General features: G+C 43.3%; 1 protein-coding gene across 9 annotated transcripts in view; it reads left to right on the top strand.

Annotated features, from left to right (window-relative positions):
• Positions 1 to 16,582, top strand: part of LOC140201920 (LIM domain-binding protein 1-like) — a 38,104-nt gene extending 21,522 nt beyond the window's left edge. For 3 of the 9 annotated variants that reach the window (XM_072266730.1, XM_072266722.1, XM_072266721.1), the window contains exons 9-11: positions 815 to 938; positions 1,848 to 1,993; positions 10,070 to 11,612. In XM_072266730.1, coding sequence (XP_072122831.1) covers positions 815 to 938; positions 1,848 to 1,993; positions 10,070 to 10,291 — 492 coding nt within the window. In that variant the 3' untranslated portion in view covers positions 10,292 to 11,612. The other 6 variants (XM_072266728.1, XM_072266724.1, XM_072266725.1 and 3 more) reach the window with 6 other exon arrangements.
• Positions 16,583 to 18,159: the final 1,577 nt, after the last annotated feature.

Genomic DNA, 18,159 nt, shown 5'->3' with positions numbered 1-18,159 from the left:
GTTGAGGAAGGGATAAGGCTAAAGTTGTGAAGTCTTTCAAACCCTGGGCTCACCCAGATGGACAACAGTGTTTTTCTGAAACTCATGTTACCAAATCACATTTGTAGCAAAAGTGTTTTCCTTGGATTTTTCCTGATATGACTGTGTAATAAGGTGGCAAGATGGTGGAGATATGTCTCCACAAAAGGAGGTGTAAGGCGCTCCTTCCCTCCGCTAGCCTGCAGGTCGCCCTTGGACAAGATGTTTAGCTCCCCACCTGCTTAGCTTCCCTCCGATCAGGGTCACGTGAATCCAAGGGAACAGGTATTGGATGGTCGTATGAGTAACTGGTGTCTATCACAAGTCCTGGTTATGTGACCACTGACTCCAGGCAGATAATCTCTGAAGAGTATTGATAATGGCTGGGGTCACCCATCTTGTAAAGACACTGCCCAGAGGAAGGCAATGGCAAACCACTTCTGTAGAAAAATATGCCAAGAATAATCATGGTCATGAGACCATAGTCACCTGTGTCATACGTCATGGCACATGATGATGATACGATCACTCAACCGGACAACAGAATTCTTCTCAAACTTGCGGATTCATGTTATCGGATCACAGTTGAGAAAAAGGCATTTTCCTTGGATTTTTCTTAATAATGTGTATGTAATAGAAGTGCGGGGAACAAAGAAAGTTGCAGTAAGAGGTATTTATGGCACGTTTTGTGTCTAGGACTTTGCTGTAAAAACTGATAAAACTGGTTCTAAAATCAACTATCTTGGACAGATTGTGTGATTTATTTATCTATTTATTTTGCTTTTGCACAATCCAGCTCTGCGTTATTTTGGAGCCAATGCAGGAACTGATGTCAAGACACAAAACCTATAACCTTAGCCCTCGAGACTGTCTGAAGACCTGCCTGTTTCAGAAGTGGCAGCGGATGGTGGCTCCTCCCGGTAAGTGGCAGAGGAGCCTATGTTGCCGGTGGCTGGGAATATCTGCAGAAAGGTACCAGTAAAGATGAGAAAGGTTACCTTTATTTGTCACATGTACGTTGAAGCATATAGTGAAATGTGTCAGTTACGTTAACGACCTATGCAGTCCGAGGACATACCGGGGTAGCCCCCCAGTGCCGCCATGTTTCCAGTGCAAACATAGCATGCCCACAGCTCACCAATCCTAACCCTAACCTGCACGTCTTTGGATTGTGGAAGGAAACCCACGCGGTCACGGGGAGAACGTACAAGCTGCCTGTGAAGGCATTGAACCCCTATTGGTGGCTCTGTGACATGTTTTTTTTTCCCAGTGACCTAGTCCCCCGCTAACAACCCCCTCCAGCTTCTCTCATGAACCACCTCCAGTTTACAGTGGACAATTGATATTCTATTTGTCTTTGGGATGTGGGAGGATACAAAAGCACATGGGGGGAAACACACAGTTATAAGAAGAACGTGCAAACTCCACACATGGAAGCTGAGATCAGAACCACACTGATCTGTGAATGTTCCACACTCTCTGCGGCGTCACTGTGTCTGCCATCTGGGACAGCAGCCAGCCACTATGGCACCTTTCGGGTCAGGAGAGGTATTTACTTTGGACCATCTCTCACCCACATGTTGAATGTAATTACTTGTGAGCACTGGGATTTCAATGAAAGAGAGGGGATTAAGGATCAGTTTTATCTTGTCACACCTACGTTGAAACGTACAGTGAAATGTGTCGTTTGCATCAAATCAGTGAGGATTGTGCTGGGCAGCTTGCACGTGTTGCCCAGAAATAGAAATAGGCGATGGGCTCCATATTTAACCACTTGTTCAAATTAATTTCCAACAGCTTTTCAGCTTGTTTTTCTTATTTTCACATAGCGGAACCCGTCAGACCTCCAACTGCTAAGCGGCGAAAGAGGAAACAGTCCGGGGGCAACACATCCAGTGTGGGGCCATCCACTAACAGCAGCGGGGGCAGTAAAAGAAAGAGCAGTCCTGCCACGGGCTTCAGTCTGTCCAGTCAGGTACCTGTAAGCATCCTTCTCTACTGAGTCGACTATCGCTAACACTGTGAAACCAGCTGGCCTCTTTACACAGACCTTGGGCAATCTGTGAGTGACGTATCCGCTGGGACGTTCAATCTGGGTGTCATCTGAAATGTTCTGTCCCGGGTTAGGTTGAGAGAATTGTTCTTCTAGTACAGAATGCAAGTCTACAGTGTTTCCATAAATGAGGCTTAGATAAATAGTAGAGGCATTGCTACAAAATTAGCTCAAGTTGACACTTAAACCCATCAAATATTGAAAGGCCTGGATAAAGTGGATGAGGAGAGGATGTTTCCTATAGTGGGGGAGTCTATGACCAGAGGACACAAGAACATCCCTTTAGGGTGGAGGTGAGGAAGTTTATGAGCCAGAGTGATGAACCTGTAGGTTTTATTGCCACAGACGGCTGTGGAGCACAAGTCATTGGATGTATTTGAAGCAGAGGTTGTTTAGTATCAGATGCTATGGGGTTGAGAGGGGTAATAAATCCGCCAAGATGAAGTGGCAGAGCAGACTCGATGGCCGAATAGCCTAATTCTTTTTCTAGTTCTTACGGAACTGGTTCTAATTCTTCAGAGAAAATTGATATACTATACCACTGGCTACTCCTGATAAAAGCTAATATCCCCAACTGTGTGTGGAGCAGCTTTCATGATGGTTGTCTGTCTCTAACGGTTGGCTGTTACTCAAGTGTTATCTGCACTAATAAATGCTAATTGACTGAAGATCAGGGTCAGGCAATATAGACAGTTATCTGCAAGTGAGGCTAAGTGGCACTAATTTGAAAACAAAGTTCCTTCAAATAAAGTAAAATATCACTTGTGTGTGGATTCCTGTCAGATGTACCATGAGTTAAGAACATCAAAAGTGTTATTATTTGTGCTTGTACTCCCATCTGGCTGTTACAAGATACTTGTGGCCATGTTTATAAGGAGAGAAATAAGGTGCTGGTGTGAGTGTATAGTACTGTAACAGAAAGTGCACAGTTGAGGCAGGGACATTAGGAAAGGGAGTTAGAGGATTGAAATAGTTAAGGATGAGGAAGGTGATTAAAAGATGAATCTCATAGGAACCAGCTATTTCTTACTGCAAGCAAGAAAATATATTTCTTAACTTGATTACAGAAAGAAATAGCTCAGATTTTTCATTCAGTCCTTTACTTTTTCCACCTATCACCTCCTGGCTTCTCACTTCATCCTCCCTCCCCGTCACCCGGCCTCACCTATCCCCTACCAGCTTGTACTCCCCCACCTCCCCTCTCCCCATTTTATTCTGGCTTTTGACCCCCCCCCCCCCGCAGTTTTTCAGCCCTGATGAAGGGGTTCGGTCTGAAACATCGACTGTTTATTCTCCTCTGCAGATACTGTTTGACCTGTTGAGTTCCTCCATCATTTTGTGTGTGTTACTCAAAGAAATAGCTGGTGTTGTGGTAGGGGAGAGCATGGTAGAAAAATACTTCAAGTTGTGTTGGGATTAGTCATGGGTCTTGGGTAAGTTACTATTCATGTGCAGTTCAGCAAGGATTGCTGAAATGTAGAAGCATTCCTTAGATCAGGGGTTCCCAACCTGGGGTTCACAGACCCCCTCGGTTAATGGTAGGGGTTCATGGCATAAAAAAAGGTTGTAAACCCCTGCTTTAGGTGACCTTGGAGGGTAAAACCAAGGGACATCATAAATCATGCTGATAAAACCATGAATCTTAAATATCTAGATAAATAAAGAGTTGTCTTATTTCTTATTTATGGTTCTGCAATCCTGAATTTACCTTAGATGATACACATTTGGATATGAATTCAAAAGCAGAATGCAGTGGCCAGTGCAAGTGCTGTGTAAACAGGTCTGCTGGATTCGTGTGCAGATATGGGCTTATACGGAAGGATGGGGAAGCTAACTGGCTAATAAATTCTGTGGAAGCATTTTGACACCTTTAAATTCAGCAAGCAGCTTACTGACCTTCAAATATAGATGCCATCCTCAACCAGTCTGTGATTGTAGATGGAAGCTGAGTGTTTGAAACTGTCAATAAGCTCTTGTCTTCTTTCCTTAACAATCATGTGAAACATTTGCTGTTCCTTACTCTGAATGTTCTATAGGTGTGGGAAGTCGGGTTTACAGAGGTGTCTGTTTTTGGTGTAGCACTGACCTGCTGTGTTCTTTACATTCTGTAGTTCATGAATTATAATTTTACACACCTTCTCAAATTCTCAAGCTCTCACCGAGGTTCGCCTTAAAGCCACACGTCACCTTTTATTGGTGTTTTAAACTCCAGTTGTAATTTCCCTTTCAATCTGGATTGCCCCAGTCTTCTGCCTTGAATCCCAATTTGGCAATAGTTGTTTGCTCCATCTGTGGGACTATGCGTGATATTGAAGGTACACATTATAAAGTTTGAAAGTGATAATGGTGGTGCCCTTTTCTGTGGAGAATAGATGGATTAATGTTGTAGTTCAGCACGTGGCTGATATGCTGAGCACAGAGGCTGTAATCTTAAACACAAGAGGTTCAGCAGATGCTGGAAATCTTGAGTAACACCAAAGTGCTGGAGAAACGCAGCAAGTCAGGTAGCATCAGTCAGGGATAAGCAGTTGACATTTTAGGCCATTCCCACTCCCCATTCTGGTTCCCCTTTCTCCCTTTCTCCTCTCCTACTGTTCACCTCCCTCTGGTTTCCCTCTTCCTTCCCTCTCCCCCATGGTCCATCCTCATCTCCTATCAAATTCCTCCTTCTTCAGCCATTTATCACTCTCCCAGCATCTTACTTCATTCTGCCTCTCCCACCCACCTTCTCCCTCACCTGTTTTCATCTACCACTTTCAAGCTTGCACTCCTCCTCTCCCTTGTTCCATCTTCTCCCCCTCCCGCCACTCTTTCCAGTCCCAATGAAGAGCCTCAACTAAAATGCCAGCTGTTTGTTCCCCTCCATTGATGCTGTCTGACCTGCTGAGTTTTTCCAGTATTTTGTGTGTGAGGCTGTAATCTTGGTTAGAGCTCAGGTAAAGAACACATTTCTAAGTCCCAGATTCTGAATGAGTTGGCTGTCTTACTACCTCAGCTGGCACAAAAATCATTGATCAGCCACCATTGTAGGTTAATTGGCATCTTGTATCAGGGGAACCAAATTTTCATCATCATTGCCTTTTCCAAAAACATTCCACTAAGGCCCATTTTGTGTTACCAAAGACTTCAATAAAATGGATGACCAGAACAATACTATTTTGATATATTAGTCTTTGCTGAAGTCAGCTGGTAGTGTAGTGACATCAGCACTGGACTTCGAGGTGAGTGATCCCAGGTTCCAATCCAACTGGTTCCTTGCACGCTTTCCATCCGTGCTGTACTGAGTGTTGATCTAGCAACTCGGCCTTGTAAAATACAGACAGAAATGCTAAAGAAATAGCAAGATTGCCACACCATGCGCCACGAGACGCGGAAAGGAACAATAAACAACTTAATTTTGCTGAGAGAATTAATGTCATTGTCTCATTGAGTGGCAATCTTTAGTTTATTTTGGTACTTGGTTTGATAAGACAATATTTTAATATGTTACCAGAGAGTGTTGTATGAAAAATGATCCTCAAGCATCACCTGCTAATAATTAAAGTATTGACCACTCTCCTTTGCATTGATTGAAGTTAGATCATCTTTAAGCCTCCAGGGAAACAATGACCTATTACACCTTTGCTAAAGAACACAGCAGATTCCTGTATCATACATTGGATGTGATACCTAAAAAGGAATACAAGTTGTTCCCAACTATTTTTTAAAAATCCCAAATAAAATTTGAGGAATTGCATGTAGTGAATAAGTGAAGAATGGGTTGGCAAGACGAGCCTTTGATTAAGAGTGCCCTCTTCTCTTGCAGGTTCAGCCTGAGAGTAACTTGCTGGGCTAAGAGGGTAGGGTTTGTGACCCTGTCCCTGCACCAATCTAGGCCAAGGTAGAACATTGTTAGACAATAGGTGGGTTTCGGCAGCTGGGGACAAGGCAGACTGCTTCAAAAACTCAGGAGATTGGTTTTCATCCTACCCTCCATGTTGTAGATATAAAGGCGGACAAACATTTAAAAGAATCACGTTAATGCTGTTAGGATTTCCTTGAATCTAACCAAATGAGTTCTATTCCTTGAATCCAACCAGTCTTTGATTCTGTCGGTGCCTGGTGTGGTTATGGGACAGAGAGATTGCAAATGGACTGAAACCCGTCAGCATTTCACTCTACACTTTGAAAATCAGACCATTAAAGCTAATGGCCTTGTCTGGAAAATATTGAGGAATGGAATAATTGGCTGACAGAACATTATAATAGTCCAGGTTGAGCTCTGGACTACTTCACCTTCAGATTCTGCCCTGGCAGAATTGAACAAGGATTACCCAGTGGTTAGTTGATGCTTCTAGGACGTTGGTAAATAGGGCAAAACTGTAATGTGTTGAAGACTAAGGTGGTTTGGCCAGATTCTGGCCAATAAGTGGTGTATTTCTGCACATCAAAGTTTTTTTAAAGAAACTTTTTCATACTGAGCAGTCCGCAGACATTTTGTACAAGGTAGCTCTTTATAACTTTTAAGATTTATTAAATATAATCCAGAGAGACTTTATTCATTAAAATCTGTGTAGATTTCCTTAGAGGAAGCTGGAGATCAAACCTGACATGAGAAGGAGAATTAACAGATGATAACCACCTCTCCCCCATGTGAGAAGATTCTCTGCACAAATTACCGCAATAGTGGGCATTGAACTGAGAGAGCAAAGAAGATAGACAAGTTAGAGCTGCATCCTTAACAGACATCCAGAGAAGTCGTTGAAATTCAGAGATTGGATTGTCCAACGTAACTGAGGGCTGCATGTTTTTTTTACATCCACATTTTATCCATGAGCATCGAAAGTTGAGTTGTATTATGTGATTGCTAATTTTATGGAAGCCTGATCTAGCTGCCACAACAAGGAAGGGGAAGCAGAAGAGATTGGCGGGATTACAGTGACAAAGTCAACAATACATGGATACAGAGCATTCATGAATAATGGGGTGGAGGAGGGGAAAGCACTGATTTACACTCTGTGGCCACTTTATCAGGCACACTTGTACGCCTGATCATTAATGTAAATATCTAATCAGCCAATCACGGTGCAACAACTCAATGATAAAAGCACACAGACACGAAGTTCAGTCGTTGTTCAGACCAAACATCAAAATGGGAAAGAAATGTGACCTAAGTGACTTTGATCATGGAATGATTATTGGTGCCAGACAGGATGATTTGAGTATCTCAGAAACTGCTGATCTCTTGGGGTTTTCATGCACAATGTCTCTAGAGTTTACAGAGAGTGGTATGACAAACAAAACAAAACATCCAGTGAGCAGCAATTCTGTGGGTGAAAACGTTAACGATTGAGGTCAGAGGTTGGACCAGTTCATGCTGACAGGAAGATTACTGTAATTCTAATAATCACACATTACAACAGTGATGTGCAGAAGAGCATCTCTGAATGCACAACACATCGAACCTTGAAGTGGATGGGCTACAGCAGCAGAAGACTGCACCGTGTTCCACTCCTGTACCCAATAAAGTGGCAGCTGAGTGTATGTGCATACAAACTGAAAACACGAGAGACTCCAATTACTGGGACCTGGAGCAAAAAGAGAACTCACTGGAAGAACTCAGTAGGTCAGACAGCATCAGTGAATGTTCAGTTGGATGGTTCATATTTCAGGTCAAGGCACTGCACTAGGATTCCTTACCTTGTGAGCTCGAGATTCTGCAGATTCTCGAATTCCAGAGCAACACACGCACACAATGCTGATGGAGTCTGAACCAGGACTCCTCTTGTAAATACAGGAGGTTCTGCAGATGCTGGAATTCCAAAACAACACACACAAAATGCTAGAGGAACTCAGCAAGTCAAGCAAGATCTATGGAAATGAATAAACAGTTGATGTTTTGGTCTGAGACCGTTCTTCAGGACTGAGAAGGAATGGGGAAAACACCAGAGTAAAAAGGTGGGGGAAAGGGAAGGAGGATGACCAGAAGGTGATGGGTGAAGCCAGGTGGGTGGGAAAGGTAAAGGGCTGGAGAAGAAGGAATCAGGTAGGAGAGGAGAGTGGACTATGAGAGAAAGGGAAGGGAGGGAGTACCCAGTGGGAGATGATAGGTGAGAAGAGGTAAAAGCCCAGGGTGGGGAATAGAAGAAGAGGGAGGGAAAAGTATTTTACCAGAAGGATAAATGGATGTTCATGCCATCAGGTTGGAGACTACCCAGATGGAATATGAGAAGTTGCTCCTCCAGTGGCCTCATCGTGGCAGAAGAGGAGGCCATGGACCAACATGTCGGAATGGAGATGGGAATCAAAATGTTTGGCTACTGGGAAATGTCGGCCATCCCTTTGCCTCCACAGATGCTGCCGGACTTGTTGAATTCTTCCAGCAGTTCGTTTCTTGCTGCATGTAAACTGGAGCTAAGCCTTTTGTCAGTGGAAAAGATACAGGAGATGGTGTACCTTAAGCCAATAGTGAAACTTAACACCAGATTCCTCAGTGAGAGTACCAGCTATGGTCATTGGGTAACAGCGAATGCAAGCACATTCTTTCCTAAGTTACATTTCAATGCTAAGGGGAATGTATTGGTTTACCTAAGGACTGTAAGCTTTTAAAGCTGATCTGAAAGTAGCCTTTAAATTTGTTGTGCCCGAGTCACCAAATACCACGTGAGACCCTGCTATTCATCATATGTTGAAGCACAAAGGACGCAAGCGGTTCCGAATTAAAGAGCTCCGGTGGATGGTCACCCTACTTACTGCATTGCAAAAACTTTTCTGGGTTTCTCTCACCAAAGAACAAACAGAAATTGTGGGTACCTCATCTCTGGTCCCCATCGTCATGTGGACACTGTGCTCTCACTCTGTTAGGTGTGGAGAGCCCAGTATGTGCTTGTCAACTGCAGGTGAGGCCAATAGGAATTGTCTGCAGTCTGAGCTATTGCTTGTTACAGTAAAGTTGATTGATGCCCTGCTCCCCTTCCCTTTTGCAGGCAGTGTGGACTTCAGTCATGTCTGCATCGCACTCATTCTATTTCATACTCTGGGTTTTTCACATTAGTACAGTTTCCATCCTAGTGCACCACTGTGAAATATTTCTTTCTGTTACTGGCACCCGTGCCTGCTGCCCATCTCCAAGTGGGAACCGTTCTAAACCCATTCCATTGATTTTCTTGATCAAGTCATTAAATCGAGGCCCCTTCTGCTCTCTCGGGTGGATGTAACAGATTCCATGATGACTGGAGAAAATCGGGGAAGTTAATCTCAGTATTCCTGAGCCGGTATTGTTACGAACCGATTACCAGAGCATTATCACTTTTCTTGTGAGCTGATTGGCCCTATTTCATTCTGTAGACAAAAGGCCATCTCCCATTGTGCTTTATTGGTTGTAAAGCTCTCTGGAACATTCTGAAAAGTACAATATAAATCATATCCTTTTTAGAAAATTGTTTCTTTATTCATAAACATATAAAATTCAGAGAAATTTGAACAATTTCGTCAGTTTACTAATCTCATATTGGCCCCGGAGGTAGGATTGTTCACACTTTGTACACACTGCTCCTGTGCCTGTATTGGCATGAGATGTTAGTTGTACCGAGAAACAGATCTGATCATCAGTCATCTGGGCTCAGTTGATTGGTCAATGAGATCTCCTCACTGAATTAAACAAGCACAATATACATATGAGTTAAGAATAGTACAGAACTGATATTTCTAAAACCATTTTTCAGCTTAGTTAACAAAAAAAAGTAGTTGGCTGGTTTATTTAAAGACACAACAGTAGATAGGAAGACACGCACATGCACGCGCGCAGAGTGAAAGACACGCAGACACAAGCAGTAGAACCAAACTGAGACAGCATACCTGGGTCTACCGCTCCCATTCCAGTTGTACATGCAGGATTACTGCATTCCAATCAAAGAAATTGCTTCAATCGGTGCAGGGTTGAAGTGTAGGGGAAACAGAACAATTCATTTTGATTGTCATCTTTGCTGTGGTGTAATCGATGCGACCTACTTATTGTAGGACGTTATGGTTGTGGGTGAGCCAGCACTAATGGGTGGGGAGTTCGGTGACGAGGATGAGCGCCTAATCACGCGGTTAGAGAACGGCCAGTATGATGCAGCCAATGGTATCGATGACGAGGACGACTTCCATAACTTGCCAACCTTGGGGAGTAGCAGTCCTTGGAACAGTAAACCACCATCAAGCCAGGAGAGCAAGTCTGACAACCCTGCGTCTCAGTAATGGTATTGAGAGTTTTACTAACTTAAGAGTTACAGGGACTCTTGCATTCGAAGGTTTAACCCAGTTGTGACAGTTGTGGAAAAAATTTGCTGCTTAAACAGTGATCCAGGGCATAAAGTAAGTGTATTAATTTTTTTAGAGGTGAAACTGCGTCCATTTGGAGAGTACGTGGACCATGTGGGACATTAGCCAGGGTCACAAGGGCTAGGTTCTGTGCCCAGTCTTGTCTGCCTGTTTGGAAAACGGACGTGAAAACCAGACTTCGTTCCTGCTTCTTATTTCTCTCCAATGACCACGAGCACTGAAAGTGGGCTTGGGTTGATCAGACAGCTAGAAGCCAGAAATGCAGTTCACTCGTGATGTACTGTGCTTGAATGAAGAGTCACAGTGAAGAATCACAGTGCCAGTGAAATTCTTCCACCAGTAAGGACTAGGGTGACAGCAGAAGTTCACAAAGGGAAAAGGTCGACCTTGTAAGCATTGGTCAGCATTGGCCTCTTTACCAGTTTTGAATTCAAATTGTAGCCTCACCATCAGTTCTATTGGCACTTATTCAGGGATTTCTTCTTGATGTCTAAGAGAAGTTTAGCTTAAGCACGGCCCTCAACTGGACTGCCAGTGGATTGAATAAAGGGAGCTTTATTAATCCATATGAAGTGCTTCCCTCCTTATCTCATCCCGTTTGCACAGGGATAGCTGACTGTTTTTGAATGTACGTTTGGTACTTTTCCATTCTGAAACTTGGTGAAGAAAAACCTGGGTCTGTGTTTTTCCAAGGCCTTTCAGAACATTTATTAAACTAAGTTTATAATTATGAGTTGCGAGAAACCAAAAATGGTCAGATTAATTGTATTTCCATTTATTTTTGAAATGCCACAGCACTAAGCTCATACTCAAGGAGGTGGGGATGACCCAGACTCCCTTCCTAGAACACAAGGATTTTTTCTGTTAGGGAATTTAATGCTAAATTATTTCTGTGCTTTCCTTTATATTTAGCCCAGTCAAGTAGGGGTGAACATTTTTGGAATGCTCTGTTGAGTTTGCTGGAACTTCCTAGCCAAGTTTTTTTTTAAACAGTGATAGTTGGGGTTATGTTTCAGTTCACCTGAAGTTTCGATTTAATGCACTTATCTTTGCCCTGCTATCAACTGACGTTTCTGTGCTGGTGTGTTGTATAACATTGTTAATGTCAAATGCTGATGAATTGATTTTACTACATTGAACGGGTTGCTTTTTGTCTTGTACGGTTTATTTTAACCGAAGTTGTTTTCATCCCCATTGTCAAAGGTTGAAGGGCAATTAAAAATTGCTTTTTGAGTTCCATTGGGTTTTCAAATAGTTGCAAGTAAACCGAACAGCAGAACATTTCCCGCTGTCATTTTGTGTCACCTATGAAGCAAATCTGGAAATATAGATCTGTCACAGAAATCTCATTCTCTTCTCTCTCTCGCCCACCAGCTCAGCAGGTACAGAGGTTCTGGGATTTCTTTGAGGTTTTCAGGATTCCCAGAACTTGCTGAAATGCTGAGACGTAAGACGTAGGAGCAGGGTTAGGCCATTCAGCCCATCAAGTCTGCCCTGCCATTCTATCATGGCTGATTTATTATCCCTCTCAAACCTATTCTCCTGCCTTCTCCACATAACCTTTGATTCCCTTACTAATCAAGAACCTGTCAACCTTCACTTTAAATATATCCATTTACTTGGCCTTGACAGCCATTTGTGGCAATGAGTTCCACGGATTCACCACCCTCTGGCTAAAGAAATTCTTCCTCATCTCTGTTCTAAAGGGATGTCCTTCTATTCTGAGTGATTACTTCGTGGTCAGTTTTTCTTTTTGTAATTTTTATTTCTCCCATCTGTTTAGATCCTCCATGCCATGCATCATTCTTAGGCTGAGAGGACAGATCCCTGATCCCAGGCCTCCGTCAATGTCGCTGTTGACCGGCAGCTGAGAGGTGTGTGTGAGAGAGCGGTTCAGGGCAATCCACAATGGCTGCCACTCACCGTCTCCCTGGCACTGCCAGGATGAGACCCGGGACTCGCAACATGGAGGGTTGTGGATGCTGAACTGTGTCCGGTCAGTCCGCAGCATGGTGTCTAGGAGTACAAGCACACTGCACGACTCTTAACAACCATTGTCCTGTTTCCTGTCACGTAGATAGTGATTGGCAACCATGGCAACACAAGAAAAAGTTAAACTCATTGAAGGGAAATACTACATCTGATTACAATTTGGATCGATTGAGTAAATGTAAGTGGATAAAGGAACTCAGTGGAAGGATCTGTCCATGTCATGTTGACTTGACACTAACTGAAACCATGCACACCAAGTGACAGGTTAGATACTGGCATCATGTGTAGGTTCACTGTACAGTGGTGTGTATGTTGGAGCTGTGCAGAGGGTTCCTGTCTCCATGCTGACACACACACACACACACACACACACACACACACACACACCTTAATGTCACTGAAATTGGACTCAACTTTATGTTTTAAAAAACAGAAAATACTGGAGAAACAACGGGCAGAATGGTCAAAATAGCATGATTGAGAATTCTTTATGGTGTTTCCTCTGGGTTTAGACCATAAGACATAGCAAATTAGGAAAAACTGCCATTGAGTTTGCTCTGGCATTCCATCATGGCTGACTTATTATCCCTTTCAACCCCGTTCTGCTTGCTTTGGGCTCTTTGCTCCAGTGGAGCATAGACCATCAGTGACCTCCCATCTCCATCGTCCTCTGAAGTGGATGGTCTGGTTGGGGTTCATCAATGCTTCTGCATCCACTGTACAGGGGATTGGCCTGTACAGCTTCACTGGAAGCCTGTTGGCTGGCCTTACCCATTTCCACCTCTCAAGGCGGGGATGTAGGGTTGGACTTTGAGAAGCCATAATCCTGCCTTCTCCTGTAACCTTTGACCTCCTTACTAATCAAGAACCTATCAACGTCTGCTTTAAATGCTCAGCATGGACTAGGGCTGAAGGGCCTGTTTCTGTGCTGTACTTTTCTATGACTCCAAGTATACCCAGTGATGGCATCCACAGCTATCTGTGGCAATGAATTACACAGATTCACCACTCTCTGGCTAAGGTAATTGCTCCTCATCTCTATTCTGAGGCTGTGCCCTCTGGTCTTAGACTTCCCCACCATAGAAAACATCCTTGCCACATCCACACTTTCACATCAATAGATTTCAATTATATCCCCTTCATTCTTCTAAACTCCAGTGAATACTGGCCCAGTTTAAAGGGATGGAAGTTATCCCAAAGGGAAATCTTAAAAAATCAAGAAAATATCTGCTTAAAGATATTGAACGTTTCCTTTGCCAACATAAACAACTGACCAGTGTGACACCAAGATGGCAATCTCCAGTCTTCTGCACATCTCATACTTTAGTTATGTTGGTACTGAAGCTTTTGTTCTGGGAGACAGACAGAGGTCTGGAACACCTTCTGTTTGCACACTGGGATCCTCAGTACTCAGCTACTCTTTTTATTAACTGTTAGTAATTTATGGCTATCTTTATTATCTACAGTCAGATTTGATTCCTATGTGTAAATATGTGATTGTCCACTTCAGATGAACTCCCAACTCACCATGTGCTTTGACGTGATCACTAAATGTTCTCCAAGTCATGAACACTTTTCTAGAGCAGGTTCTTGGGTACAGCCAGCATCTGATCAGCATGCCTATTTACTTGTGCACGAGGAGAACAGCCTGGTCACCGTCACCAAACTGGTGTCCTTGTGTGTGATGGACGAACATAAACTCAGGAGATCCTGCACATGCTGGAAATCCAGAGTAACTACCACACACACACACACACACACACACACACAAACAATGCTGGAGAGACTCAGCAGGTCAGGCAGCAGCTATGGAGGGGAATCAGGACTGGTGAAGGTTCTCAATCCAAAATGTCAGCTCTTTATTCCTCTCTGTAGATGCTGAGTACCTCCAATGCTTTGTGATTAATAATTCATACTTGTTCCTCAGAGTCCAAAGTTCAAAGTATATTTATTATCAAAGTATGTATACATCATACATCCTTGAGGTTTGTCTCCGTACAGGCAGTCACAAAACAAGAAACCCAAAAGAACCCATTAAAAAGGCTGGCAAACCCTCAATGTGCAAAGAGAGAGACAGAGAAAAAATAATTGTGCAAACCATAAAAGTAAGCAAATAGTCTGGTCAATTGGTGAGGACAGCCCATCAGACTGATATACCTCAGTGGGTGAGAGATCTTGTGTCCCTACAGGATGTTCAATAAAATGAATTATGTTCAGTGCATTAGCCTGAGATTGGTTTGGATTTTGTTACCTCTCCATTGTTCAAAAAGCTCTGAGAATATATGTACACCAGCAAAGAATAAATAGTACAGCATATTTCTCTCTGTGATACAGAGCTTTTAGATGTTGGAAGGGAACTGTTAGGAAGCAAAGGTGGTGTCTAGCTTTCCTGCTTCTGTGTCTTAAAGTCTGAGATCTGTTTCTGAATTTGCAGCCTTTTGTCATTAAGACATCCAGCTAAAAGCCGTCTAGCTCTACAAGACCCATATTTCCGCTCCCATTAACTTTAGAAAGGAGAGCATTGAATTAGGTAAGACCAGATGATTAGAAGGAATGAGAGAACAATGTACATGAGCAGTTGGTCTCCACCATTGCAGACATTCTAAGTTGCCTAAACTGTTTTTTCTTTGCATCCATGTTGCATTTCATGCTTCTGCTACAAATGATTATTTTGTCTCTGCTAGTAGTATTCCTTTTCCATTTTTCTGCCTGTGTGAATCCCATCAATTTAGTGAGTTTTGATTAAGATGCAAACCAGAATAAAATACAGTACACTTGCACCACATCCTGTACTTTCTCTCCTGTTCATTAGTGTTATGTGTAAAAGTTCAGTTCGTTTCTGGTTTTGCATTCGTGGTTATGTACTTGTGTTGACAGGAATCCTATATCCATTTGTCTTTCAGCTTAGATCTTCATTCTCAATGTCATGAACATAGCTTTCTCTGACTTCCAGTAATTTATTTTTCCATTCCCAATTCTTGGCTCCACTCTTACACCATCTCTTCTCCTTATCTCTCTCCGATGCCCCTTTCTTCCATGGTCCACTGTCATCCTTCAGCCCTTTACCTCTTCCACCTATCACCTGCCAGCTTCCTATCTCACCTACCTTCCCCTCACCCCATTTCAGCTATCACCTGCCAACTTCTCACTTCATCCCTTCCCTCTCCCACCGACATACCTTCCCCCTCACCTGGTCTCACCTGTCACCTGCCAGCTTGTACTCCTCCTCCTCTCCCCCACCTTCTTACTCTGGCCTCTTCCCCCTTTCCAGTCCTGATGAAGGGTCTTCACCTGAAACTTTGACTGATTATTTCCCTCCATGGATGCTGCCTGACCTGCTGAGTTCCTCCAGCATTTTGTGTGTGTCATCCATCAGTCATTGTTCGCACTGAGCCATATAACAAGCTCTTTAACGTTGTTAAAGCAAAAATTATTCCCCAAACTAGGAGCCTACAATAGTCACGAGTACAAAGGGGTTCTTTTAATTCTCTATATAATCACTGTGTGGTGCTATTTACTAAATCATTCTCTAATAAAGTGTTACATGACAAAAGTCACTGCTAACCCTGGAGTTTTCTGTGTTTTCTTCATTGAAAGATGGTCATTGGCCTGGTATTGGTAAGCTTTCAGGTATCCTCTAGGACATTGGGTATATACGCATAGCAAGACAATGGGCTGGCAGGTGTAAACAACGTTTTAACTTTTTCCTTGATTCTGTTGACCCCTCCTTAAGGAAGTTGGGTTATAAGTCAGGGAAGGTATGTTGCTTTGGGCAGTAAATGTGCTGATACTTTACCAGACCCTTCACTTTGAATCCAGGCCACTCCAGGACAGTAGTGCCCTGATGTCGCAGTTGAGAGATGGTACTAATCAACTGTAAAGAAATTTAACTCTAGGATTAAAGAAACCCACTTGGTCTTGCCTCTGCTTTTTCTTGTCTGATCCATAACATGTCATTCTCTCCTCTACCTTTTAGTAATCTGTGAAATCCTGTGTGACATTTGACCTGAAATCTCCTGCAGAGTGGCAGGAATATGTAAATATGTTGGGCGTGAGATGAAGTGATGACTGTAGCCCACTTTTACATTTCTGAACATGTGAAATATATAACCTGCTTTTTATACCAGATCACTATGGACTAGAACATTGAGTTCTTGTTGGTTTGACCCATTACAAATTGTTAAACTATTTGAATAAAAACTTTTCTTGGCTCTATGTGTCTGTCAGTTCTTTATTTAATGCATAAGACTATAAGATATAGGAGCAGAATTGGGCCATTTCACCATTGAGTCTGCTTTGCCATTTCATCATGGCTGATCCATTTCCCTCTCAACCCCAAATCTATCTTCTCCGTGTATCACATCTGTGCTGGAGATATGGTGACAACCTTGGTGGTCTTCTGTGTGTACCTAGGGCCATGAGGCCATCTCAACGCTGTACTGGTACCACAAGTAAATGTCATAACCCATCAGTGATGATAACTAATTCTGATTCTGACAGAGAAACCAAAAAATGTAAAGTTCAGTGTACGTACATATACATCTTGAGATTTGTCTCCTAACAGGCAGCCGTGAAACAAAGAAACTCAACAGAACTCAACAAAAAATAAAATCCAGCAAACATCTAATGTTTAAAAAAAATCGTGCAAATAATAAAAGCAAGCAAGCAGCAGTTTGCAGTGCTGCGAAAGACAGTTGCAAGGCTGCGGGACCGGACGGCATCCCAGGGCGGGTACTCAGGATGTGCGCGGCACAACTGGCAGGTGTGTTTACTGACATTTTTAATCTCTCCCTCTCCCAGTGTAGGGTGCTGTCCTGCTTCAAAATGTCCATCGTTGTCCCTGTACCTAAAAAGACTGTGTCTGAAGGACTAGCGTCCTGTCACAATCACCTCAACGAGCAAATGCTTTGAGAGGCTGGTCAAGGACTATACCTGCAGCATGTTGCCACCCACACTGGACCCTCTACAGTTCACCTGCTGACAACTAATCAATAGATGATGCAATAGCCACAGCTCTACACACCTGGAGAAGAAGAATGCTTTTGTGAGAATGCTGTTCTTGGACTTACTGTTCAGCATTCAACACCATAATTCCCTCCAGGCTTGACAAGAAGCTCAGAGACCTCAGCTTTCACCCTGCCTTGTGCAGCTGGATCATGGACTTCCTGTCAGATGGCTGGCAGGTGTTAAGAGTAGGCTTCCTCACCTCTGACTCTCAACACAGGTGCCCGTCTGGGCTGTGTGCTAAGCCCCCTCCTTTATTCTCTGTATACCCATAACTGTGTCGCCTCCCACAGCTTAAATTTGCTGATGATACTACATTGATTGGCCTTATCTAAAATAATAACAAGGCAGCCTACAGAGAAGTCATCACCCCGACACAGTGGTGTCAAGAAAACAACCTTTCCCTCAGTGTTGCAAAAACAAAGGAGCTGGTTGTGGCTTACAAGAGGAATGGAGACAGGCTTATTGACATCAATGGATCTGGGGTTGAGAGGGTGAACAGCTTTAAGTCCTTCGGCATACACATCACCAAGGATCTCACGAGGTCTGTACGTACTGGCTGTGTGGTGAATAGCGCCTCTTTCGCCTTATAGATAGTTGAAAAAGTTTGGCATGAGTCCCGAAATCCTAAGGACTTTCTACAGGGGCACAATTGAGAGCATCCTGACTGGCTGCATCACTACCTGGTATGGGAACTGTACTTCCCTCAATCACAGGACTCTGCAGAGTGGTGCGGACAGCCCAGTACATCTGTAGTGTGAGCTTCCCACTGTTCAGGACATTTACAG

Source organism: Mobula birostris, chromosome 8 (assembly GCF_030028105.1).
Source record: "Mobula birostris isolate sMobBir1 chromosome 8, sMobBir1.hap1, whole genome shotgun sequence".
Lineage (NCBI taxonomy): Eukaryota > Metazoa > Chordata > Chondrichthyes > Myliobatiformes > Myliobatidae > Mobula > Mobula birostris.
Note: the sequence above shows the minus strand (reverse complement) of the source record. Positions and strands in the feature narration are given on the sequence as shown.